This window comes from Schistocerca nitens, chromosome 2 (genome assembly GCF_023898315.1).
Source record: "Schistocerca nitens isolate TAMUIC-IGC-003100 chromosome 2, iqSchNite1.1, whole genome shotgun sequence".
Taxonomy (NCBI): Eukaryota; Metazoa; Arthropoda; class Insecta; order Orthoptera; family Acrididae; genus Schistocerca; species Schistocerca nitens.
Genome location: NC_064615.1, coordinates 268,313,333 through 268,338,004, shown reverse-complemented (window position 1 = coordinate 268,338,004; position 24,672 = coordinate 268,313,333). Strand labels below are relative to the sequence as shown.

Here is a 24,672-nt window from a genome sequence, read left to right as displayed (position 1 = left end):
TTGGGTACTGATTTCTCAGGATCTTTGCACCCAAATTACGTGAAAATGTAATCAAAAATTGGTTCAAATGGTTCTGAGCACTATGGGACTTAACTTCTAAGGCCATCAGTCTCCTAGAACTTAGAACTACTTAAACCTAACCAAGCTAAGAACATCACACACATCCATGCCCGAGACAGGTTTCGTTCCATTCGGGTATTGTAAGTTACAGCGATTTTTAACAACATCTGTGATAATCTTTTACATATTCCTCAAAGTATTAACAGCAGTACCACCATGTTGCATAACACGGATAAAATTACGGCAAGTTACCATGCGTATACATCACTTAATATTACAGTATCGTAAAAAACCCAAATACAAGTGCATAAACAATCCAACGGTAAATACAGACACGCAGACACACACAGACACATACACAAAACACTTACAGTACGTGGCATGTGTCAAGGCGATCATGGTGTTTAACTAAGCAGGGGAAGGAAGGGAAGGTCGAATAGTGGAGGATGAGGGGAGGGATAGGAACCTACAGGTGATGCAAAACATGGAATAAGTTACTATAGACCCTCGCCAGGATTTTTCTAGTATGTCGGACGTAAAAACAGTTGAGACATACGCGTCGGCAGTGTAGTGGGTCATAGCAAGCCTAGATTTAATTCTATAGGAGGCACATTAGATACAACAGATACAGAATATTAGATCACTTTATTAAAGTCTGAAAAATATAAAATACTTGTATTGGAAACAATACATGCCTTCAGAAATGTCTGTGTACTCGTTACTGTCGCTGAACACTGAAACGTACCGCTTATACTCGTACAATACAGAAAGATAGTGTCTTTTCAACTTACAATTCACTAATAAATTCCATAGACAGTTCTGGCTTCGAACACTTGTTGTTGCATGAATACAGTTATCGATGCTTTCCAATGCTTATTCACCACCTTTTTATATTATGAATGCTCTGAAGTTGGTTGCAGGTAGCAACGGAAACCACTTATCGAACTTTAATTGTGACAGGAAAATTGCGGTGCAGGCATTAAAAGTTTTAACTTTTAAAAATTTTTTTCTTAAATAAAGCACATTAAGACCGCCATCTCTCCCCGCTGAACATGTCAGTCTTCACTGAAATACAATGTTTTTGCGATACGCTTGACAAAAGCTGAAATGTACATTTAAGCCGACCGCAGTGGTCGAGCGGTTCTAGGCGCTTCAGTCCGGATCCGCGCTGCTGCTACGGTCGCAGGTTCGAATCCTGCCTGGGGCATGGATGTGTGTGATGTCCTTAGGTTGATTAGTTTAAGTAGTTCTGAGTTCTAGGGAACTGATGACTTCAGAAGTTAAGTCCCATAGTGCTTAGAGCCATTTGAACAATTTTATTTTGTGCATTTAAGATTACACAACATGTTCATTAGAAACTTCCTGGCAGATTAAAACTGTGTGCCCGACCGAGACTCGAACTCGGGACCTTTGCCTTTCGCGGGCAAGTGCTCTACCAACTGAGCTACCGAAGCACGACTCACGGCCGGTACTCACAGCTTTACTTCTGCCAGTAGCTCGTCTCCTACCTTCCAAACTTTGCAGTAGCTCTCCTGCGAACCTTACAATACTAGCACTCCTGAAAGAAAGGATATTGCGGAGACATGGCTAGTTCTGCAAGGTTCGCAGGAGAGCTTCTGCAAAGTTTGGAAGGTAGGAGACGAGGTACTGGCAGAAGTAAAGCTGTGAGTACCGGCCGTAAGTCGTGCTTCATCATTTTATTTATAGCGGGCAACAAGCCAACGCTTTCCGTCGTCAGTGAGCGTCGCAGGGAGTGACGAGCGGTATTTGTTTGGGCTCACTGCGGCTGCACAAAGCAAAAATGAAATTGCTATTATATGCAGAAACACCAGAGCAATGCGCCTAACGACCCTTAGGGCAGACACTATGTGTATATACCGCTGCAGACGTTTTGCTAATCTAATGGCTGTGTGAATCTGCACTGAATGTGAAAACTTGTGTTGAAATGAGCTTAGGGCGCAGAGGCAAATAAGTAAGAAATACGGTCTTTGAAGAAGTTGACGGAAACTTTCCCTAATAATGTATTTGCAAGTGTGCTAACGTTGAAATTCAGAGATCCGCGTTCGATATTTTCAGTCTGGCACATTAATGTAACTTCTTACGAATCATATGGCATATTAATGTAACATTTTAGAAATCGTCTGGCGTATTAATGTTCTTATCGTAAATAATCGAAACTTCGCTAGCTGAAATCTGAAAGTATTCCAAAAAATGGTTCAAATGGCACTATGGGATTTAACTTCTGAGATCATCAGTCCCCTAGAACTTAGAACTACTTCAACCTAACTAACCTAAAGACATCACACACATCCACGCCCGAGGCAGGATTCGAACCTGCGACCGTAGCAGTCGCACGGTTCCGGACTGAAGCGCCTAAAACTGCTCGGCCACCGCGGCCGGCCTAAGACTTGTTCTTGGACGGCATGTAGGAAGAATGATTGCTTAGGTCTAAAACAAAAAAAATGATGGACGACGGTTTACACAGTGCAAACTTTTCGCGATTCATATTCTCGACTTTTGTTTCTGATAAATCTTCACTGCCCAGCAGCGTTACGGTGGTTGATGAATAATGGAAAATAAAAGAAAAAGCAAATTCAGTACAAATTCTGTTGCCATCTCGTATTCTGTGCAAAGCAGCGAAACGAAACTGCCCGGCGTACTCTCATCGCCAGAGTACGTGAAGCGTGTCTGCGGTGCGGTGCGGCGTGCGCCTGTGCCAGTAATTCCGCAGCCGGCGCACGCGTTTCATTACCATCGGGCGAGGCACGCAGAGAGAAGTACGCCGTTTAATCTGGCCCTCTCGACCCTCACACTTCCCGCGTCGTATCACACGCACGGTCTCTCGCGTTGCGTGGCCTCGCGTGTCCGCCGTAACGTAATCTCTGCCTGCAGTCGCAGCGCCGCCGCCGGCGTGCTGCTGAACTAGCCGGGCCGTTCTCGAAAATTCTGTGTGGGTTGGGCGCCTGTACCGTGTTCTACACGTATGCGAGTGTGGCGGCGGGGAAAACATCATTACAGAGCTGTTAGCAGCTGGTGGCAAGGGCCACACGGAAGCAGGCAGGAATGAGATTTGTAAGAGGGCTGTTCCTCAGGGACACATTATGTTATATGATATTCATTTGTCTACAACTCTTGCAGCTAACTCCGAAACCGCTTTTTCTGTGGGTTAAACATGCGTAATATTTCCACATCAAAGTCAGGATTCGAATAATGAAGCAAATCATTTTCGATAAATCTCAACACGTCGTAAGTAGGCTGTTTAGGTTTTTATGTTGGTAACGCCACGTAGCGCTCTGTACGAAAATCACTGACTGTGCTGTGTGCAGTCTGTGGCTGGTTGGAGTCATTGTTCGAATATTCGCTTGTATAGTGTTGGGCATTTGGATGTGAACAGCGCGTACCGTTGTGCAGTTCGAGGTGAGCCGCCAGCAGTGGTGGATGTGGAGAGAGAGATGCGATGGATGTCATGAATTGATAGATATATATATATGATGACTTTGGAACACTATTAAGGTAAATACATTGTTTGTTCTCTATCAAAATCTTTCATTTTCTAACTATGCCTGTCAGTAGTTAGTGCCTTCAGTAGTTAGAACCTTTTATTTAGTTGGCAGTATTGGCGCTCGCTGTATTGCAGTAGTTCGACTAACGAAGATTTTGTGAGGTAAATGATTCATGAAAGGTATAGGTTATTGTTAGTCAGGGCCATTCTTTTGTAGGGATTATTGAAAGTCAGATTGCGTTGCGCTAAAAAAAAAAAAAATTGTGTGTCAGTTTAGTTTTGATCAGAATAAGTAAAGAGGGAAATGTCTGAGTACGTTCAGTTTTGCTCAGCTGTTTCAAAATCAAATAACGTAAGAGGTTTACCACCACAGTCATTTATAATTTTTCTAAGGCGACGTTACGACGTGCAGTCCCTTACGTACCGTAACAGACAAGTAGAGAGCATACAAAATTCAGACTGTAAATAGCAACAAAAGCGTTTCTGAAAAAGAAAAATCATTTAACATCTGTTATAAATTTATTTGTCAGGAAGTCTTTCCCGAAAGTATTTACAAAGAATGTACGCTTGTAAGGAAGTGAAACGTGGACAATAAACAGTTCAGACAAGAAGAGAATAGAAACTCTCGAAATGTGGTGCTGCAGAAGAATGTTGAAGATAAAATGGGTTGATAGAATAACTAATGAAGATGTACTGAATGGAATTGGGAGAAAATAAAGTCAGGCACAACTTCAAGAAAAGAAGAAACCGGTTGGTAGTACACATCCTGACGCGTCAGGTAAAGCTTAATTTCGTAACAGAAAGAGTAGGGAGACTTAGAAAAAATATCTGAATGGTGCGAAAAGTGGCAGTTGGCCCTAAATAACGAGAAGTGTGAGTTCATCCACATGAGTGCTGAAAGGAATTCGTTAACTTCGGTTACACGATAAATCAGTCTAATCTAAAAGCCGTAAATTCAACTAAATACATAGGTATTACAATTACGAACAACTTAAATTGGAAAGAACACATAGAAAATGTTGTGGGGAAGGCAAACCAAAGGCTGCGTTTTATTGGCAGGACACCTAGAAAATGTAAGACCTACTAAGGAGACTGCCTACACTACGCTTGTCCGTCCTCTTTCAGAATACTGCTTCGCGGTGTGGGATCCTTACCAGGTAGGACTGACGGAGTATATCAAAAAAGTTCAAAGAAAGGCAGCACGTTTTGTATTATCGCCAAATATGGGAAAGAGTGTCACAGAAATGATACAGGATTTGGGATGGACGTCATTAAAAGAAAGGCATTTTTCGTTGCGACGGAATCTTCTCACGAATTTCCAATCACCAACTTTCTCCTCCGAATGTGAAAATATTTTGTTGACACCGACCTACACAGGGAGGAATTATCACCACGATAAAATAAGGGAAATCAGAGCTCGTACGGAAAGATATAGGTATTAATTCTTTCCTCGCGCTATACGAGATTGGAATAACAGAGAATTGTGAAGGTGGTTCGATGAACCCTCTGCCACGCACTTAAATGTGATTTGTAGAGTATCCATGTAGATGAGATGTAGAGGGGGGGGGGGGGATAAAAATTCTACAGTCTACAGAGTCTGCAGAAAAAGTGTTCAGAAGAGTGTAGGGTGCAGTAGCTGCGGAGAGACTAAGAGGCTTGCACAGGATACATTAGCGTGGATAGTTACATCGAATGAGTTTTCAGACTCTAAAGCACAACAACACACGTTTCTACTAGTTCTGATAACATGTGCTATTGAAACAGTGGTAATCTGATGTGAGGGTAGAACGTAAAGTGCCGTGTAAGGCACATTTCCACGGAAACTGTTTCAGCCTTACAAGTACACACTGACAACAGTTGGTACAAGTGATACATTGAAACCTATTGTCTTTGCATATTTTCTGCCGTGGCGCCCTAAATAGCAGGCGCGACGACAACAAGCACATATACATTCTGTGGATTGCAGAAAGTTCAGCCCCTACATGTTCAAAGGATGCGGGACTTCGCAACCCCAGAACTTAGTCGCCAGGCCAGCAGATGACAAACAGCACTCGAGCCAGGTCACCAGGCAGCATACAAGGCGACGGTAGACGTCGTTGACAAACCGCATGTCTTCATGCATACGCCGTGTCATGTCCCGAAAATAGGCCTGTGAGAATCTATCTACGAGTTGACTATTTAGGCCAGCGCACGGCCTTCAGACAGCACTTCCGTCATATCCTCCAACAACCGGAAGACCTTTACCTGTCCTGCACCAAGGGCTCAGTCGTCGCCCTGGACAGCATTCTGCCTCTACAGCCCTGGGTCTCTGTAAGTGTTGGGCATTGTGTCAGCTGGGAATGGGTATAACTTGTACTGACCGATGAGGTAGTGTCAGACTTAAAGTTACTTTTGGACTCTTTATACTCCAACAAGTGAAGAACTCATAAAATATTTCGTGAAGAGTTTGTTCTTTCTATAAACTGAAGTTGGCTGCAGACGTGTTTACTAAAATCAAGCCGAGGAAAGCTGGCCGTTGTGGCCGAGCGGTTCTAGGCGCTTCAGTCTGGAACCCGTTCGACCGCTACGGTCGCAGGTTCGAATCCTGCCTCGGGCATGGATGTGTGTGATGTCCTTAGGTTAGGTTTAAGTAGTTCTAAGTTCTAGGGGACTGATGACCTCAGATGTTCAAATGGTTCAAATGGCTCTGAGCACTATGGCACTTAAATTCTGAGGTCATCAGTCCCCTGACTTAGAACTACTTAAACCTAACTCACCTAAGGACAACACACACACAACATGTCCGAACCTACGACCGTAGCAGCAGCGCGGTTCTGGACTGAAGCGCCTAGAACCGCTCGGCCACAGCGGCCGGCTGAATTGACTTAAGGCACCCCAAAGGAGACTTCTGCTAATCGATGTACCACCCCATCGGTTTCGAATCTGTGTCGCCGAATAGCTCAAACGGTCACGCCACCCCAGTTGCAGATCGCCCAAGGCTTCCAGGGGCAAAAAAATTTGAATTTCAGTATTTCACATAATTATTGACAGAATTTAAAAATTTAAAATGCTGTCTGATATTACTATTAACAACTACAATCTTAAGTTAAAGGTTTAACACCGTAAGTAAAATTTTTAAGTCAGAAACTTTGTAAACGTCTTCAGACATCGTAATTGAGGACGCGAAAATTATTCTAACTGCATTCATCCAGCGGTGTGCACAGAATTAAGGCACGGTTTCAAACCTATTAGAAACTATTTCTCGCTGATACAAATCCCCCCCCACACACGCACAAAATAATGAAAAGAGAAATTTATTGGTCACTACATTTTCGCTATTCATGCAGCAGATCTTCAGCATAAGGCATCACGTTTTATATTGTTACTTCTTTACCAGTAACTGTATTCGCAACACATTCTGCAGACAGTATCCTCATACCACTGAATGTATCTATAAAAGTATATCGTTGTACGTGATTTTTGTAATAAAAATTCAGTTGCGTAAAGACCTAGCTTTTCTTGAAACGGAGCGCAAAATTACCGAGAATATACTCATCCAGTGCTTGTCATTGAGAGCACTTAGTGGCTTACAACAACCATTAAACATACGTTCAGACAATTTCTGAATATTTTCTCGTTTAAGGCCCCACAAAATAATGAAAAAAAAGTTTATTGGTTACTACATTTCCACTGTTCATGCATTGAAACATCAACATTAGGTGCGGTGTTATAACTGATTACTTCTTTACTACTAACTCTGTCCGCTATCCATTTCACAGACAGTACCCATATTTGCCACTGAAGATACCTACAAAATTATATATAAAAAATATAAATAGTTCTCAGTAAGGTTCTATGAATATTTATAGAATTAAAAATCATGCTTAATGTCAAATATTGAACATTAATTCATTTGTAATCAGACGTTTGAAAGTGTTCTGTGCATCGGAGTTGTATTCTTTCAAGAACAGGGGATAGCGTTCCCAGAGAGGTTTGAGGAACACGCCAAGGACACGAAGGTGCTTCTGCTGTCCCCCACATCAGCTAGCCTCTACCGTTTCGAGCATTCGGCAGCGATACAGGCGCCCCACGCAATCAGCTCCGACCAATAACCATCAGTTATGGGCGTCGTCTGGACGGCCACGTGTCAGCATGAATAAAATATTTTGAAATCTTCAGGCCACCGCGAAATACTCCGAGGATCTGTGTTATGATGGTTCCCCAACGTTTTTGCAGTCTTGTGGAACACACAGCGCGAAACCTCACCGCTGTTGTCAGCGATAACACGGGAAGAGGGTGGGGGGTGGCGGTGGGGTGGGGTGGTGGTGCCTTACACTAGAAGGTGTGTCTCTCCAATCCAGTTGTTCTTGATACAACGTAGAAATGTCTACATTGTGCGAATTTATCACAAACTCCAACGAATAACAATGCTCAAGTACACAACATTATCGGTCACATTCTGTTTCCGTTCTTGTGCGATGTGTTCATACTGTCCTGTTACATTAATATGAGCACCTGTCAAAAGCCTGAATAACCACTCGCGGCCAGCTGCGCTAGGTTTTTCGATTGAAGGTCCATGACGCGATCATCCAGATCGCACTTGTCCCACAGATTCTCGATTCAACTTAAATATGGGGAGATTGGTGGCCAGGGGAGTACGGCAAACTCATACTGGTGCTCTTCGATCAAAGCAGGTACACGGCTAGCTGTGATCACGTTGCATTGTCCTGCTGGTAGATGCAATCGTACCGAGGAAAAACAATCGGGGTGTAGGAGTGGAAATAGTCCCCAAGGATAGATACGTAATTGTGTTGATCTATTGTGCCTTCCGCAATGAGGAGGTCACCCAGGGAATACCACGAAAACATACCCCAGACCTCCACCTGCCTAGACCCTTCCGACGATTGCTGCAGGGTGTGTGCTTTCAGACGCTTCAAGGGTATCCAATGGAGCATAAAACGTGCAAATTGCAGCCTTCGTCGCGGATGAACAGAAGTCAACATGGGTGCATGAACTAAATGTCATCTACGCAGGCCCAACTACAGCAACGGTCGCTGAACCGTTATTGAGATGACACTGGTGGTAGCCTCTTGGTTCTTCTGGGCAGTCTACTCGACCGTACACATCTTCGCAGCCGTCGTTCCCCCCATGTCTTCTACGACCTGAGATTCTCCACTGTTGCCTCGATGCCGGTTTTGGGTAGCGCCATTTTGCCTTGCGTGGTATAATTTAACGACAGCGGCACAGTTATTCAAAAAATGTGAAGTGACAGCATTTCCTTCCTTCGACTGCAATTACGATTCTTTTTCCACTGTTGGTCACTTTCCTCTGTTATGCCATTTTAAGCGGAATGAAGCGTAGTTACGTCCCGTATTTTGCAGCTATCGCTTGAAGATGGTTAACAGCCGAAACTGACAATACTGGAAAATAAATCTTAGCTGCAGCAGAAGGCGGAAGATATGCTCAGTTTACCAGTAAGAAAAGAATATCACTGCCTATGACAGGCCTTTGGAGGTGCCTGCGTTTGAAGACGGGCTGCGGTGCTGTCATACCGACAGACTGAGATGTGGCCGTCCAAAATACTCGCGGAACGCAGTGAATATTGACAACGCCCGCCTATCAGTGGCAGGCAGTTCCCAAACGTGACTTGGTCGTCGGCTTCGAGAATCTGGCACAGCGAAATCCTCGTTACAAAGAATTTCAACAGCTAACTTACATAAAACACCCCTCTAAAATTCATATTTCTCAAAAAATATTACCTGTTCTCCTGTCTTCAGAACAACTCTGTTTCTACGAGAAATTTATGATGAACAATCAAGGTCACTTGACTGGTGAACTAACGCTTTTGTGATACAGGAGATCCAGAAACTATCCACGGAAGATTTCTCGACGAGCATAGTGTTACAGTTTGGTGTGGGATAATATCGCATCGCGTGTTTGGCTCTTTCTTTTTGAAAATGTTCGAGAGATGACCACCACCGTGAATGGTGAGCATTACCGTGACATTTCAACACTTTGATAAGTTAATTATTGGCTATGGGAAAAAATGAACTTTGGTTTGTGCGATACGGTGCAATCTTACATACCACTAGAAAGACTATGGCACTTTTTCAAGAGATGTTTCCTGCTTCGGTCTTGTGTCGTAATAGAAAGATTGGCTCGCCGCGGAGATCACCGGATCTTTTGGCACCTGATGTTTTTCTTTGGAGTTTTCTCAAGGAAGTTTTCTGCAGGAATAATCCAAGGGAATCTGCTGCCCTCAGAGACAACATTAGCACGGTTAAATCTGTAAACTTTCGGAGGAAGCCTTGCAGGTCATGGTGCACGTTGTGCTACGAATTCGTTACTATGAAAACGTGAATGGTGGACATATCCCTATGTTGTTTTTCACAAATAAACTCGTTACTATGGATTGTAAATACCTATGAACATTTCAGCTGTTACTCCATTATCAAACAAATTATTGGTTGTTTCAATGGGTACATTACTTTCGGGACACACTGCAACGACAATTTAAAATCCACAGTTTTCGGCGCTACACGCCATGTGGAACTTTCAGCCAGTCAACGCACTGCTGCTTCGTTCTCAGCAATATTAGGCACGACTGCACGGCAATATTGGAGAACCACATGATAAACACGTGTGTGTCTATGACGTTAATGACAGTTCATTAAAACGGAGCCGTTGCGCCTCTTTCATGTAGTTGCTCATTTACTTGAGTAACGGGGATTTAAACCCGTGCACTCCAATTGGGGGCGCCACTCGCAGATTGCGCAAACATTTTATTCACTGCAAGTTCATTCGAGAAAAAATTGTCTTCACACGTATTTTTATAAGCGTAATAATTTATGTTCCTTGTTTGGTGGTAAGTTTCTTGCTCCTCGGAAAGCTGTGTGACTTTTCGCTGCTGAAGCCAACGTTTAAGATCTTGTGCGTACTAGTGAACTTTGTTACGGGTGTTTTTTTTTTTAGAAACGCTTCAAGAATCTATTCAAACAGTGCACAAATGTCCAGAAACAAAGCTCGAATGTATAGGGGGAGGTTTTGGTACATGTTTCTTGTTTTCCATGAAGTAATGCTTCGTAACAGTCACCAGTGAGGACGTACTCATTACTCAGTAGTCAGTACGCAGTACTGTTCCCAGCTCTGCCTATCAGCCAACGATACCAAATATGTCGGTTGTATAACGCATGGATTTACGTTCGTCTCTTTTCTTATGGAATTATAAAAACTGATAAATTAAGCTATAAGGGATTATTCAATACATCTTACATAAATCGAAAGCAATACGTAGCTTAAAATCCCGGCAAACCATAAAAACTGTTTCGAAACTAAGAAGATCATAAAAAATTTGGTTTTGTTTTCGATACGCACGACGGTTTCTGTACTCTCTACTTGGACGTGAAATGACGTATCGAAACAAATTTTTTTGCAAACAAGTCCTGAAACATTGTTTGCAAACAAAGTTGCTCGGTTTGTAATGCGCATAAGAGGCTGACGTTTCAAAAACATAAAAACGGAGTAAGGTCGTAAGAGAGGGCCGGTGTACATGTTCTGTCTATTGCTCCCCAGCCGTGCAATTCGTGAGTAATAAGCGTGTTCAACAGGTTTCAGTTGGTCCCTAGCTTTCGTTCCACGCTCGTTTATAGGTCTATAAAAAGGAAGTGCACGTCAAAAGCTCTGTGTATTTATATACGCTACACAGCTACACATCCACAGGTCGGAATGAGGCAGTGGCAAGGAGTTTACAGTGGGATCGCTACTGGAAATGGATGGGGAGTGAGCGGCATCGAGGCTCAGTTTTTACCGCAATTTACGGATTACCTTTCAGTGACGTGTACTTCTGCATTAAGAAATCAAGTTTCGTAGATTGCTGTAAACAACAGCGCCAGAACAGTTCCCTCTGGCAACTCCTGCGGTTCAGAACACAAAGATGACCTAACTCGAATAGTGTGCGATAAGCACATCTAAAATAAAGAAGTACAAATTAATGATATATTTATAGAATTGATTGATGAGACTTTGAATTCAGGACAGCTGAGGATAAAGATCGAGTGGACGGGAAAAAGAATTAGACAAAACAGTGGAAACGGCCTTGATTGCTTTTGGTAAACTAAATGGCTGTTGCAGAACTAAACTTTCGAAATGTCTGAAAAAGTGAAGTTTGCAGTTGGTTATTAACAGTTTTCACTTACGATAGTGAGGCGTGATCCCTAGAACCATTCAGAAACCAAGCGTTGCTAGGCGAGAAATCAAGAAAGTCACTTACGATAGTGAGGCGTGATCCCTAGAACCATTCAGAAACCAAGCGTTGCTAGGCGAGAAATCAAGAAAGACATGTTGGCAATTACTTAACGCGTCAGAAACACGAACAAGTAGATGAGAGGACAGACTGGAGAGGGATACGTAATTATCACTGTTATGAAGATTAAATAAAGGTAGATAGGACATAAAGCGAGGGGAATGGATGATAGATGGACCAAGAAGTTTCTTTTTAATTAATAAAAAAAATTAGAGATGATGATACAAAACTAAGTAGGCGGACGACTTTAGAAAACATGGTTGAACAGCATGAGAACTGTGATGCATGGAAAGAACTATAAGAGGCCTGTATCCAGTAGTGGATGTCTAGAGGGTAATACTAACACTGCTGAATACTGCAGTTTCTCCCGTAGGGTGCTCCGTTTTAAACAGAATTATTGTTACCTTAATATGATGTGCACATTTATAACAGTCATTTGAACTTTCTTTCTACTTTTATAAACATATTTATAACTGACATGGCTATTTTGTTTATTGTTACTGTATGCAGATGAAGTGACAGGTGCTTGTAATGTTCGTTAACCTGTGAGTCTTCATGACACTGCTACTGTATGCATAGTTTATTATAGACCTTTCTAAAAGTTAAGTAACTGACACGTTCATCTCATTGTAGGTCTGTATCTGAATTGTTCATGTAGTAGAAGATGCCGAGGTACTGAAACACTGTGTCGAGGAACTGAACAGCTGGTGACCCTCGTGGGACATGGTGACTCGAGTTCTATCGAGTTCCAGGAAACCGTTGGGATTGACGAAGCAATCAGATTAGAGGGGGAAAAAAAGAAAAGAAAAGAAAGAAACACGACTACTTGTAGCCCCACCGGTGTACTCAGAGACGATTTTTTCCGAGGCGGTCACAGAACCCAAAGTCAGTTGTATCTAAACTTTTATGGTTCAGCTGAGGATTGGCGGAGGCATTCGTACGATTACCATCTTAACTGCGCACGTTAGTAAGGAACTACGTATCTGTTGCGGCGTACTAGCGCGCGCAACAGTTTGTGGACCTTCGACTGTGTCATTACACGTAGTTTGTCACACTATGAAAATCAAAAGGTATGTCATACCACCTGCAATAGATAATAGGGAGGCAGGTTATAAAATGTGATAAATGTTTAAAAAAATCACGGAAAGAGTTCAGAAGATTGGCGAATTCACTGAAATATATTGCGGCGGACACAGCGACAAACTCACAGCTGATTAATGCGAGTTTCTACAGTTCAAGACGAATAGCGAACATACATCTAAAAGCGGAATCGGTTGAACGCTATGCAAACATTTTCTCTAGTACACAGTTTTCGCTCAAATGCTTATGTGCAGCCGAGCTTTAGTACGTGAAACAAAACCGTCTGTCGAGTACTTCGCAATATACGAATTCATTGTTGTTGTCATCACCCTTCTCAGAAAACAGTGTGAAGCATGAAACTAACTCTAGGATCAAAAACAACTTCTGCAAAGGCTTCAGTAGGTTAACATTACTACTGAAAGAATTCAGATACAAGGGAACACATGAAGGGACTGCTGATCTTAGATGTTAAGTCCTATAGTGCTCAGAGCCATTTGAACACAGGAACTTAACAACCTGCCGAAGCACATTTCGTACGTGACACAAAACCTTCTGTCGAGTACTTCGCAATATACGAATTCATTGTTGTTGTCATCACCCTTCTCAGAAAACAGTGTGTAGCATGAAACTAACTCTAGGATCAAAAACAACTTCTGCAAAGGCTTCAGTAGGTTAACATTACTACTAAAAGAATTCAGATACAAGGGAACACACGAACTTAACAACCTGCCGAAGCACATTAAATGTTATTTAGATAACGTGGAGAACTTTCCGTTGAGCAGGTCCATTTACTACATTGAGTATTATCTTCATACAAACCCTTTAATTATTTTATAATTAAAATTAGCACTGTAATACAGTGACTTTCGCGATGTTAAGTCATTTCGTAGCACTGCACCTAAATTTAAAAAAAAAAGGTACGGATCTGAATTCTTTCAGCATGGCAGAGAGCATTCTCCTCCACATCCATGAAGTGTGTCTGATCTAATGTGAAATATGAAATGAACTGACTGTCTATGTATTGTAACGCTAAGCTTACGTGATAATATAGCAACCGTGATGCACTTTGAGATAACTTTTAAACCGTCCTTGTCCTATATTAACTTCCTTCCTCTCTCTGATGACTTTGTTAATCGTGTATCAAACCGTTATTGCACGCCTTTCCTTCCTTCACAATTGACTGGAACCTCCGGCATCAGTTCGCGAGGTGCTTCGATCACATACAGAGGGAGCCAGGTGGGAGAGATATTCTGCTGTTGCTGAATCAGCGCGCCGGTGAGGACAGAATGTTCTGGGCGAAGCGCTGGATGACATCCGAAACTGCAGTCCCAGTCGGAGGCTTTCATTATTGAACAGAACTGGCAGTAGTAGTAGAGCGTAGTATACTTCCACGTACACTACATAGTCACTCGTGGGGTATCATACATGAGGATGAGAGCAACGATATCGTGTGATCTAATGCTGATAACTTGAGGCCGCGAGGAATCAAGTACTGCTGCTTGATTAAATTTTATTGCTCTCACTGCACGTTTTGAAAGAGACGTACAACCGTTGTATTTTACAGTGCTTTGCATGTTAGCGTTGTAGCAGGCCCCGTCTCCAGGATGGCGTTACGAGGTACATAGGTGCATTGGTTAAAACTGAAACAAGACTGCAGGGACGAACATTAACAAGAACAAAATTTTCATGTGTTTAAAATGCAGTCAGCCGTGCGGGACAGCCGCGCGGTCAGAGCGTTTTGTCACGGTTCGTGCGGCTCCGCCGTCGGAGGTTCGAGTCCTCCCTCGAGCATGGGTGTGTGTGTTGTCCTTCGCGTAAGTTAAAGTTAATTAAGTAGTGTGTAAGCTTAGGTACTGATGACCTCAGCAGTTTGGTCCCATAAGACCACACCACAATTTTTTTTTTCTAAAAAAGAAAAAAAGTCTATGAGAATGTCCAGGTTGTAACACAGAACTCATTTTCGTTTTAATACTCTAATATCATTTCCACATGGCACAGTGTGTGTAAATGTGCAGCAGCCTTTTCTTTGGGCATCATGAGTATATGGCCGAGTCAAATCGTGATGCTTGGAAAGACATTGATGTTTTGTAAAGGTGTACTTGAAAATGAAATTTGATGTTGCGAAACCGGTCGTGCTATAAAAACGAGTAAATAAGGTAGATCTTTCATGGAATGTAAATTCTCTGTGTTAAAAAATGTACATTTCCATTTAGATCAAAATGTCCAGTTTAATTAAATTCCAACAAATCCCAATATTGTGGATAGAAGATTATTCATAATATTTGAAAGTTCATTGCAATTACAGCGAAAGCTCTCGAAGCAAAGCGGAAAAACTGCAGTCAGACAGGAAGTAGCTAGGGGAATCCGCGTTGTTGGTGAGGGTTCGTTGCAGAATCGTGCAACTCATTCTCGGTTTTTTGACTGCTATTGCGCATCTTGACTGCGCATGCGAAAGGCTAGATCCACATGCATCAAGGGTGAATGCACGTTTAGCAACAGTAGTGTGCTTCGCATACGCGTAAAAATAGAAGGAAGGAAAGTTTCTTGTCACATCATGTAGAAATTGACAATAGAGGCTTCAAAACTGACGTATGATGTCAACGGGGTGCATTCCCGTTCTGACCGAGCGAGGTGGCGCAGTGGTTAGCACACTGGACTCGCATTCGGGAGGACGACGGTTCAATCCCGTCTCCAGCCATCCTGATTTAGGTTTTCCGTGATTTCCCTAAATCGCTTCAGGCAAATGCCGGGATGGTTCCTTTGAAAGGGCACGGCCGATTTCCTTCCCAATCCTTCCCTAACCCGAGCGTAAGCTCCGTCTCTAATGACCTCGTTGTCGACGGGACGTTAAACACTAACCACCACCACCATTCCCGTTCTGGAGAGTTCGATGTTTATATGAGCCTCTTCCGTGTTGATCAAAAGTCACGTTAAATATGTCATCGACAAGTACCGGAAATGCCAGTTTTGTGGCTACAAGACATAATTCATTCTATAAACACGTAAAAATCTACGTGGGATTGTTGCGATATGAGTCTGCACCAATGGGAGATCCATTCCACCGTGCACTGACAGAGAGCGACTTGATATCTGCGATAAGATCGACTCTCGAACCCACTGGGTACAGGAGACGAAAAATTAATAGTTTGCCATGATGCGAATCGAACCACTGAAACAGCTTCGTAATCTCGAAAAAACCAATGCGTTCCAAGTAGTCGGTTGAAAACAGTTCTGTTACAAAGCTTGGTATCGGAGAGTACGTGACCCGTCAGCATTTAGCAAAATTTGACTTTGGAAAATGACAAAACGGAAGCTAGTCGCCAGTGAACTTACGTCCCAAAATTGCACGGAATAACTGTCTTTTCATCTGCTCCCCGAACTGTAAAGTTTCTGATTATCTCCTGTCTCGATTGTTTTATGTCTGAGCATGTTGTCTGGGTAATTTACCATCGCACTATCGTTTCCAAGCGATTTTACGTCTTCGTTAAGATCAGATAACGATGGATACATTTCATTATTGTTACATCAGTGTCATAGGAAATTACAGGTGTCTTCTGTTAAATGTTAGGTGTTAGTTTGACCACTGCAGAAATATGAGAACTAAAAACCTTTGACAAATGCAGAAAACATTAAAAGAGCATGGATGTCGTCGTTACTAACGTAAGGCAACGGTGTTTGTGAGAAGATCGTAAAAGGTCGATGATCATAGTGATCAATATGTACTCGATTTAAATTTATTTGGTATATTAAAGTCGTACCTTATTATTATGCTATGAACAACTGAGATAGCTCAAGTGCCAAAAAATGACTCCATGCTGGTACCCTAATTCTTATTCTATCATTAATGTGAACTGATTTTACATTTCGTACAATGTAATAGTATCATTTTGTAACGGTTGTGACGGGAATTCGCCTGCCGTTTGATCTGACTTATATAATACTGTAAATTGAAGGCTTGGCGAGACATTGTACACTGAGAGGCTGAAGCAGGGTTCACTGGTCAGAAAGTAGCTACAGGCCATGACTGGTGAAGAAACTTTTGTTATACGTAACGTTACTGTAGCTCTGCAGAATGAATGTTATTGAATAGGCCAAAGAAAATCGGCAGACACGATCTCTGTAGTGCTGAGTGTTTTGGTTCGTCCTCCAGACTTCATATGCTTAGAATTTCGTTCTTTGCAAGTTTCTGTAGATTGATCTACTATTTGAGACTGTGTCCAGGAAGAAAGGGTCAGCAGCATAGTATTAAGGAATTTAACTTCTTCAGGCTTGTTTCTAGTGAAACGATGAGGGTTTAGGGGATTTATTTTTGCTGACATTGGTAAGTGCACTGCAGCGCTACTTTCAGTTCACAACAAGAACATAGGCATCATGCTGCGTGCCATTTTTGAACACTTTCTGTGAGAAATTAGCGTAGACTATCGTCGTTTGTGTTTTAGCGGTTATTTTCCCTCTTGATACGCTTTGCAGCAGTATTATACTTCATTTCTGCTTTTAGGAGCGTAGACTTTTCGATAGTACTTTCAGAATGCCATTAAATTACATGTTTGGGGAATAATATGCACTGTTTTAAACCCGTGGAACTGGAGAGCAAAGAATGTTTGAAGTTTTCCTGTTAGTTAAGGAGAGATTAGAGCAGTAATTGTAACCTGAAATAGTGAAGAGTTTTGCAACACATATTTGCCAGTCATTGGCTTTGTAATTTTGGACGATTCTCAAGGTTTGAAAACTTTAGTAAAATAGTAAGGGTTGCACGCAATACTGGACATTAGTGCAAAAATGTGCTGGAGTGATGTGGGATCAGGACTTACCGTTCGGAGAAATGATACATCATCTTGCTCGGAGCCTCCTTCGCTGTCAGCCATCCTGAACTACACGTACAGTTGTGCGACACACGAGGGAAACTGGCAGCAACAAAAACTCGGAGCAGTAGGGGGGTATCTACGGCCAGTCAGTCTGGAGAAGCAACAGTTGTGTATCGGGGGTCGGTCGCAGCTGCGACCGGTGCGCCGCGTCGCGTCGCGCCTACGGCATTCGTGGTGAGGGGCGCGCGGGCGGCTCGTGCGTTCGTTGCGGGGGCGTGGAGGAGGAAGTGCGGCCCAGTCGCCGGGCGAGCTCAGCCTGGCCGGGCCTGCTACGTGTTTATGTATTTGCGGAGTGTCCCGCGCGGCGGCTCGCTCGCGACTGATCCCGCGCCAGCGCTGCGGCGCCCGCCAGCTGCCGTTCGGCAGCTTCCGCGGCAGCTCGGCCACCTCCGTGGCTTCTCGGCCGTCCTCGGCGCCTCCGTGTTCTTCTCCGTGAGGGCTCGGCCTGTGTCGTAGCGCCGCGGGCGAACCCCACGCCGCCACGTGATGGCCGCGGTCCGGGTCGCAGCCGCGCGGTTGGGTCAAGCGATGACAGAAGCGAAGCGCGCCCTTTAAATCTTCCATACGCTGTCCGTCACAGAGTTATACTCGTACCAACGACTAATTCTAGGAGAGGCGTGGTACTAGTCCTAACTGAGCATAGCCCATACCTCACGCATCAGTCTGGATGTTGTTGCGCATTGGGAAATTGGGATGTGAAACGTTCCTTCTGTCAATCCTCGTGGCTCCGTAGAGTTTATTGGCGAACCCAGATTAATTCTCATCATCACTTCACTGCTAAAAATAGTGTAAGTAAAGGTGGACAGCATCGCTTTGACCGGCGACGCAGGGTTAAACTGCTAGAACTTCATACACCGCATCCAAATGGCTCCTAGTAACTTCCACCGATAACCTCTGCAACAACAAAACAGGAATATAGTTCACAGTCGATACGTAAAAACAACACGCACAAACGCCAGACTCAAATTTCGACGGAAGGAATGTAAGTTACTGGGTTCTTTTAAACCGCGCCACGTCCGTCTTGTTCACGGAACATCACCCTAGAACAGCTAGCAACTTACCACAAGCTAATTTGAAGTCTTTGTCTATGAGCGTATGCTCTGTCGTTAAACGGCAATGCTCACCAAGCAAACCGGAAATGATCGGCGCCCGTTGATTCGAATGCTCTTTTTGATTCCCTCAGTTTTCCCTACAGTAGTAAGTAGCTCGTTGTTCACGAATTTAGAAATTCACCATGATAACACCACCTCCGCCCAAGAGGGCACGCGACATCCACATCCCACCAATTTTGCGATCTTGAAATGCTCCACGAAATTATTTAACATTTACGCCTTTGAGCCAATCGGAGCAATGAGCAGAATATGAACATTTTCATTGGCTGTCTCCCTCTTCCTACCTTCTGCCAGGACATTCAAAAGCTTCTTTGCTGTGACGTTGGGAAGCACCGGCCATTGAGAGACATCACAAGCCTAGTCTGATCCGATCACAGTCTACTTAGGAGGATTAAGGAGAGACCGGCCATCAGCTCCAGGCTGGAGAACACGTTCGTCTCCCAGATACTGGTGACTGGTTACACAGTAGTCGCGGGACGAGGCCACAGGCACCGCTTGGAAGTGTTGGGTTACAACTGTCCTATGCTCTAGGTAGTACAGGCACAGAATAACATGACACACGATGTACGTCATGAAAGTATAACAGTTTAAAACAAATGGGAGCAGTTCTAGACGCTTCAGTCTGGAACCGCGCTGCTACTACGGTCGCAAGTTCGAATCCTGCCTCGGTCGTGGATGTGTGTGATGCCCTTAGTTTAGTGAGATTTAAGTAGTTCTAAGTCTAGGGGACTGATGACCTCAGATGTTGAGTCCAATAGTGCGTAGAGCCATTTTTTTAAAACAAATGGACCGACCTTAAAGCACTTCCTGACAAATCATCGACCGTCTAGGCAAAGAGTACAGACAAAAACGCCAATGCTAAACCATGAGACGTGAACTCAAAACGATGGCACCAACACAGACACTCACCCCAACTACACTATACAGGGTGTTACAAAAAGGTACGGCCAAACTCTCAGGAAACATTCCTCACACACAAATAAAGAAAAGATGTTATGTGGACATGTGTCCGGAAACGCTTAACTACCATGTTAGAGCTCATTTTAGTTTCGTCAGTATGTACTGTATTTCCTCGATTCACCGCTAGTTGGCCCAATTGAAGGAAGGTAATGTTGACTTCGGTGCTTGTGTTGACATGCGACTCATTGCTCTACAGTACTAGCATCAAGCACATCAGTACGTAGCATCAACAGGTTAGTGTTCATCACGAACGTGGTTTTGCAGTCAGTGCAATGTTTACAAATGCGGAGTTGGCAGATGCCCATTTGATGTATGGATTAGCACGGGGCAATAGCCGTGGCGCGGTACGTTTGTATCGAGACAGATTTCCAGAACGAAGGTGTCCCGACAGGAAGACGTTCGAAGCAATTGATCGGCGCCTTAGGGAGCACGGAACATTCCAGCCTATGACTCGCGACTGGGGAAGACCTGCAATGGACGAGGCAATTCTTCGTGCAGTTGACGATAACCCTAATGTCAGCGTCAGAGAAGTTGCTGCTATAGAAGGTAACGTTGACCACGTCACTGTATGGAGAGTGCTACGGGAGAACCAGTTGTTTCCGTACCATGTACAGCGTGTGCAGGCACTATCCGCAGCTGATTGGCCTCCACGGGTACACTTCTGCGAATGGTTCATCCAACAATGTGTCGCCGGCCGCGGTGGTCTAGCGGTTCTGGCGCTGCAGTCTGGAACCGCGGGGCTGCTACGGTCGCAGGTTCGAATCCTGCCTCGGGCATGGGTGTGTGTGATGTTCTTAGGTTAGTTAGGTTTAAGTAGTTCTAAGTTCTAGGTGACTTATGACCTAAGATGTTGAGTCCCATAGTGCTCAGAGCCATTTTGAACCAACAATGTGTCAATCCTCATTTCAGTGCAAATGTTCTCTATACGGATGAGGCTTCATTCCAACGTGATCAAATTGTAAATTTTCACAGTTAACATGTGTGGGCTGACGAGAATCCGCACGCAGTTGTGCAACCACGTCATCAACACAGATTTTCTGTGAACGTTTGGGCAGGCATTGTTAGTGATGTCTTGATTGGGCCCCATGTGCTTCCACCCACGCTCAATGGAGCACGTTATCATGATTTCATACGGGATACTCTACCTGTGCTGCTAGAACATGTGCCTTTACAAGTACGACACAACATATGGTTCATGCACGATGGAGCTCCTGCACATTTCAGTCGAAGTGTTCGTACGCTTCTCAACAACAGATTCGGTGGCCGATGGATTGGTAGAGGCGGACCAATTCCATGGCCTCCACGCTCTCTTGACCTCAACCCTCTTGACTTTCATTTATGGGGGCATTTGAAAGCTCTTGTTACGCAACCCCGGTACCAAATGTAGAGACTCTTCGTGCTCGTATTGTAGACGGCTGTGATACAATACGCCATTCTCCAGGGCTGCATCAGCGCATCAGGGACTCCATGCGATGGAGGGTGGATGCATGTATCCTCGCTAACGAGGACATTTTGAACATATCCTGTAACAAAGTGTTTGAAGTCACACTGGTACGTTCTGTTGCTGTGTGTTTCCATTCCATGATTAATGTGATTTGAAGAGAAGTAATAAAATGAGCTCTAACATGGAAAGTAATCGTTTCCGGACACATGTCCACATAACATATTTTCTTTTTTGTGTGTGGGGAATGTTTCCTGAAAGTTTGGCCGTACCTTTTTTTAACACCCTGTATAAACATATGAAAACACGAGAATAAAAAGCTCACAAACCCAGGCAGCTACTCACCACGGGAGCGAGAAGTAGATTGCGATTGGCCGTTGTTGCCGCTAGTCACGTTAAAAGTGCAAGAAGTAAATATAGCCCATGACTACTTATTGTAAGCATATCCTAATGTAAAAAGCGTAAGCTGCTAACGTAGAATAAACGACTAACCGGCTAACAGAAGTTCCCTGTAACATAGGAACTAGAACATAAATCAGTAACACTACAGGCCCTCTGCAGAATGGATGATAATCCTAGACATCTGGAAAATTAGAAAATTAGGTTTTCAACCGAAGATGCTAGGGTGGAATGTTTTATTCCAAAGTCTCGAAGTTCGGTTTGGTTAGGAAACACTGCAACAGCCTCTGGACAGCTTGGATCTTTCACATCTTCTGCGACCTCTAGACAGACAGACGTGGAAGTCGGTTTCAACCGGACGGGGAAGTACCAGTCGGTGCAGGTGTGGATCCGCCAGCGGACAACAGCATTCTACGAAACAGGAATTGATCCTTTCAGTAAGACAAATGTCTTAACGCATGTGGTGCTCACTTTTGAAGGGAACAATTCGATGGTCCCGTCGTGGCAGGTGTTCAGTTTCCATTTGACTGCTCCTCATATGTGTTGACTCCACGTAACTTGTTAAGACAGCTGGATCCAAGAACTGTTACACACTTTCTTTCACTCAGTGCTCGGCTATTTATGTCTGTTTCTGGTGCTAATTATTTTGTCTGGTTGAAAATTGCATTATATAGGACTTGGTGAGGTTAAAATGTAAACTACACGTTGTGGTAGGCCTCTGAAGCTACTATATTAGCTGCGTCCATCATGGTTGAGTCTCAACTTTTGATTACTATGCTCGTGCCATCTGTCAGCAAACATTACAGTTTTGAGTCGTGTTCTGAAACACATGGAAGCTAAGAACATAGTAGGACCCAGAACGGAGCCTTGTAGCACTCCGTATGTTGTGTTCCCCGCTGTAAGTTTAGTTCAATTTCTATGGCGTAGTCTGTCAACATGGCCTTCAGCTTCCTATCAAGCAAATAATATTGTATCCATGCAAGAGGGTTGCTATTAATGTAGTAACATTATAGCTTGTCGAGAAAACTTTTGTGGTCTGAAGAGACAAAGGCTTTGGTAAGGTAGCAGAATATACCAAAAGAAAATCTTTCCTGTTTGGCGGTGAGCTACTCAGACAAACGCCACAGGCGACCGAAGTATTTATCCAAATCCTACATTAGGATACTAGTCGCCGACATCGTGGCGGTGCTAGATCATGATAGCCACCTGTAGCTTTGACAGAACATGCCTTCTCTTCTACCTAGGACGTTCTCCACTGATACAGCGACTTCGCAAGAACTCAAGTGCTTCTCTCGCCACTGATCAATGTATTTTTCCACGTCGGCAATCACAGGTGATAACTGCATACAGTATTTTAAGAGCCTTTCATTTCCTGTTTAGAGTACACACACACACACACACACACACACACACACACACACATACACCTAAGTTTTGGATGGGACAGTGGGCTACACTGTTGCAGAAATAAATTAAAATATTTCCAATTCTCCAGTTCTGACCAACTAGTTCTGTTATGCAGCGACTGCCGGAACTGGAAATACCGTTCCAAATATTCCTAGCTGCGATCATCTCTATCTCACACGTAGAGTGCTGGGATGTTTGGAGCTCACGGGTACTCAACACCGAGATTATCAGTGCTGAGATGTTGCCTGAAAAAAAAAAAAAAGAGCTGCAACGGCCAGTCACGCTCTCACGTGAAGGAATTGAGAGATGAAGATAAGAAAAACAACTAAATATTTGGTTAATGTTCTATAATAACTGCTACTCTTATGAATGGTAGAATAACAAAAATGGTTCAAATGGCTCTGAGCACTATGGGACCTAACCTCTAGGGTCATCAGTCCCCTAGAACTTAGAACTAATTAAACCTCCATGCCCGACGCAGGATTCGAACCTGCGACCGTAGCGGTCGCGCGGTTCCAGACTGTAGCGCCTAGAACCGCTCGGCCACCCCGGTCGGCGGTACATTAACAAGTAATAAAGAATTTGTTCTGACCAAATCATACACAAAGTGTTTGCGGTATAAAGTGTTTATACTTTAGATCTTATAACGACAACGAAACAGGTATTTTCAATCTCTGTTTCACCACGATATAGTGATAGGTGTTTTCACGAGGCACGAGGCATTTTAAATTGAATAGGCTTGAGACCCGACAGGACCTACGTGTTCAGAGTGGTCGTACAGCGAGGATACGTTTACTGAACGAGATGGCTAAGGCAGTAGTGAGGCACTGAACTCGTAAACAGGAGGCGGCGGTTCAAATTTCCAGCCGGCTGTTTTCTTAAATCGATTACGGTGCATGCCGGGATGCTTCTTTCGAAAGATGAAAGATTTCTTTCCTTAGCTGAGTTTCTGCCCCATATCTAATGACCTCATAGTCGATGGAACGTTAAACTAAAGTCTTCCTTTTCTTTTGTTTCATTTCTTTTCGTGGCGGCTAGAAGAGAATCGGAGCAGGATATGCTAGCAAAGGACAGGCTTGCCAAGTTCGAATTAAACTGAATAAATTGTGTTGTTACGGGGAAGGCGCTATGCAGCGTCTGATGCGAAGATTTTTGTTCTCCTACATATTAAATTTTAGACACAAGCTTTCCTCTCCGTCACGATGGTTTTGTGGGACACTTTCAGGTTGCTTAGTTGAGACGTTAAGAAATGTTGTCTTGCCCAGTGGTCGGTTCTTCATCATTTCGTATCAGTCAGGGAGCTGCAGTGCTCAAAATATTGCGGACTTTGACGAGTAACAACTTTACCTGGTCTCTGCGAGGTTGGCAATGATCGTGTTGAAAGTATTGCACAGCTGTAGGAGTGTGGGATGTTTATCCGGGTACGTGGTGCAGATTTCCTGTCATCCACGAGAAGGTAATTAGGAAGAGCAGCCATAAAATTTTAATTATCGCCTTTAAAAAATAAAGTTACGTAATTAATTTTTTGTTTTTCTGCAGGTGTATGTCTGTAGTCCTGACAACTT

The 24,672-nt window shown here is 43.6% G+C and overlaps 1 protein-coding gene across 1 annotated transcript in view; it reads right to left on the bottom strand.

The window, feature by feature from the left end:
• Positions 1–17,889, bottom strand: part of LOC126236010 (ryanodine receptor) — a 702,826-nt gene extending 684,937 nt beyond the window's left edge. The window contains exon 1 of the mRNA XM_049945018.1: positions 17,735–17,889. Within this exon, the coding sequence (XP_049800975.1) occupies positions 17,735–17,788 (54 nt within the window). The 5' untranslated portion in view covers positions 17,789–17,889. The remainder of the gene's footprint in view (positions 1–17,734) is intronic.
• Between the last annotated feature and the right edge of the window lie 6,783 nt (positions 17,890–24,672).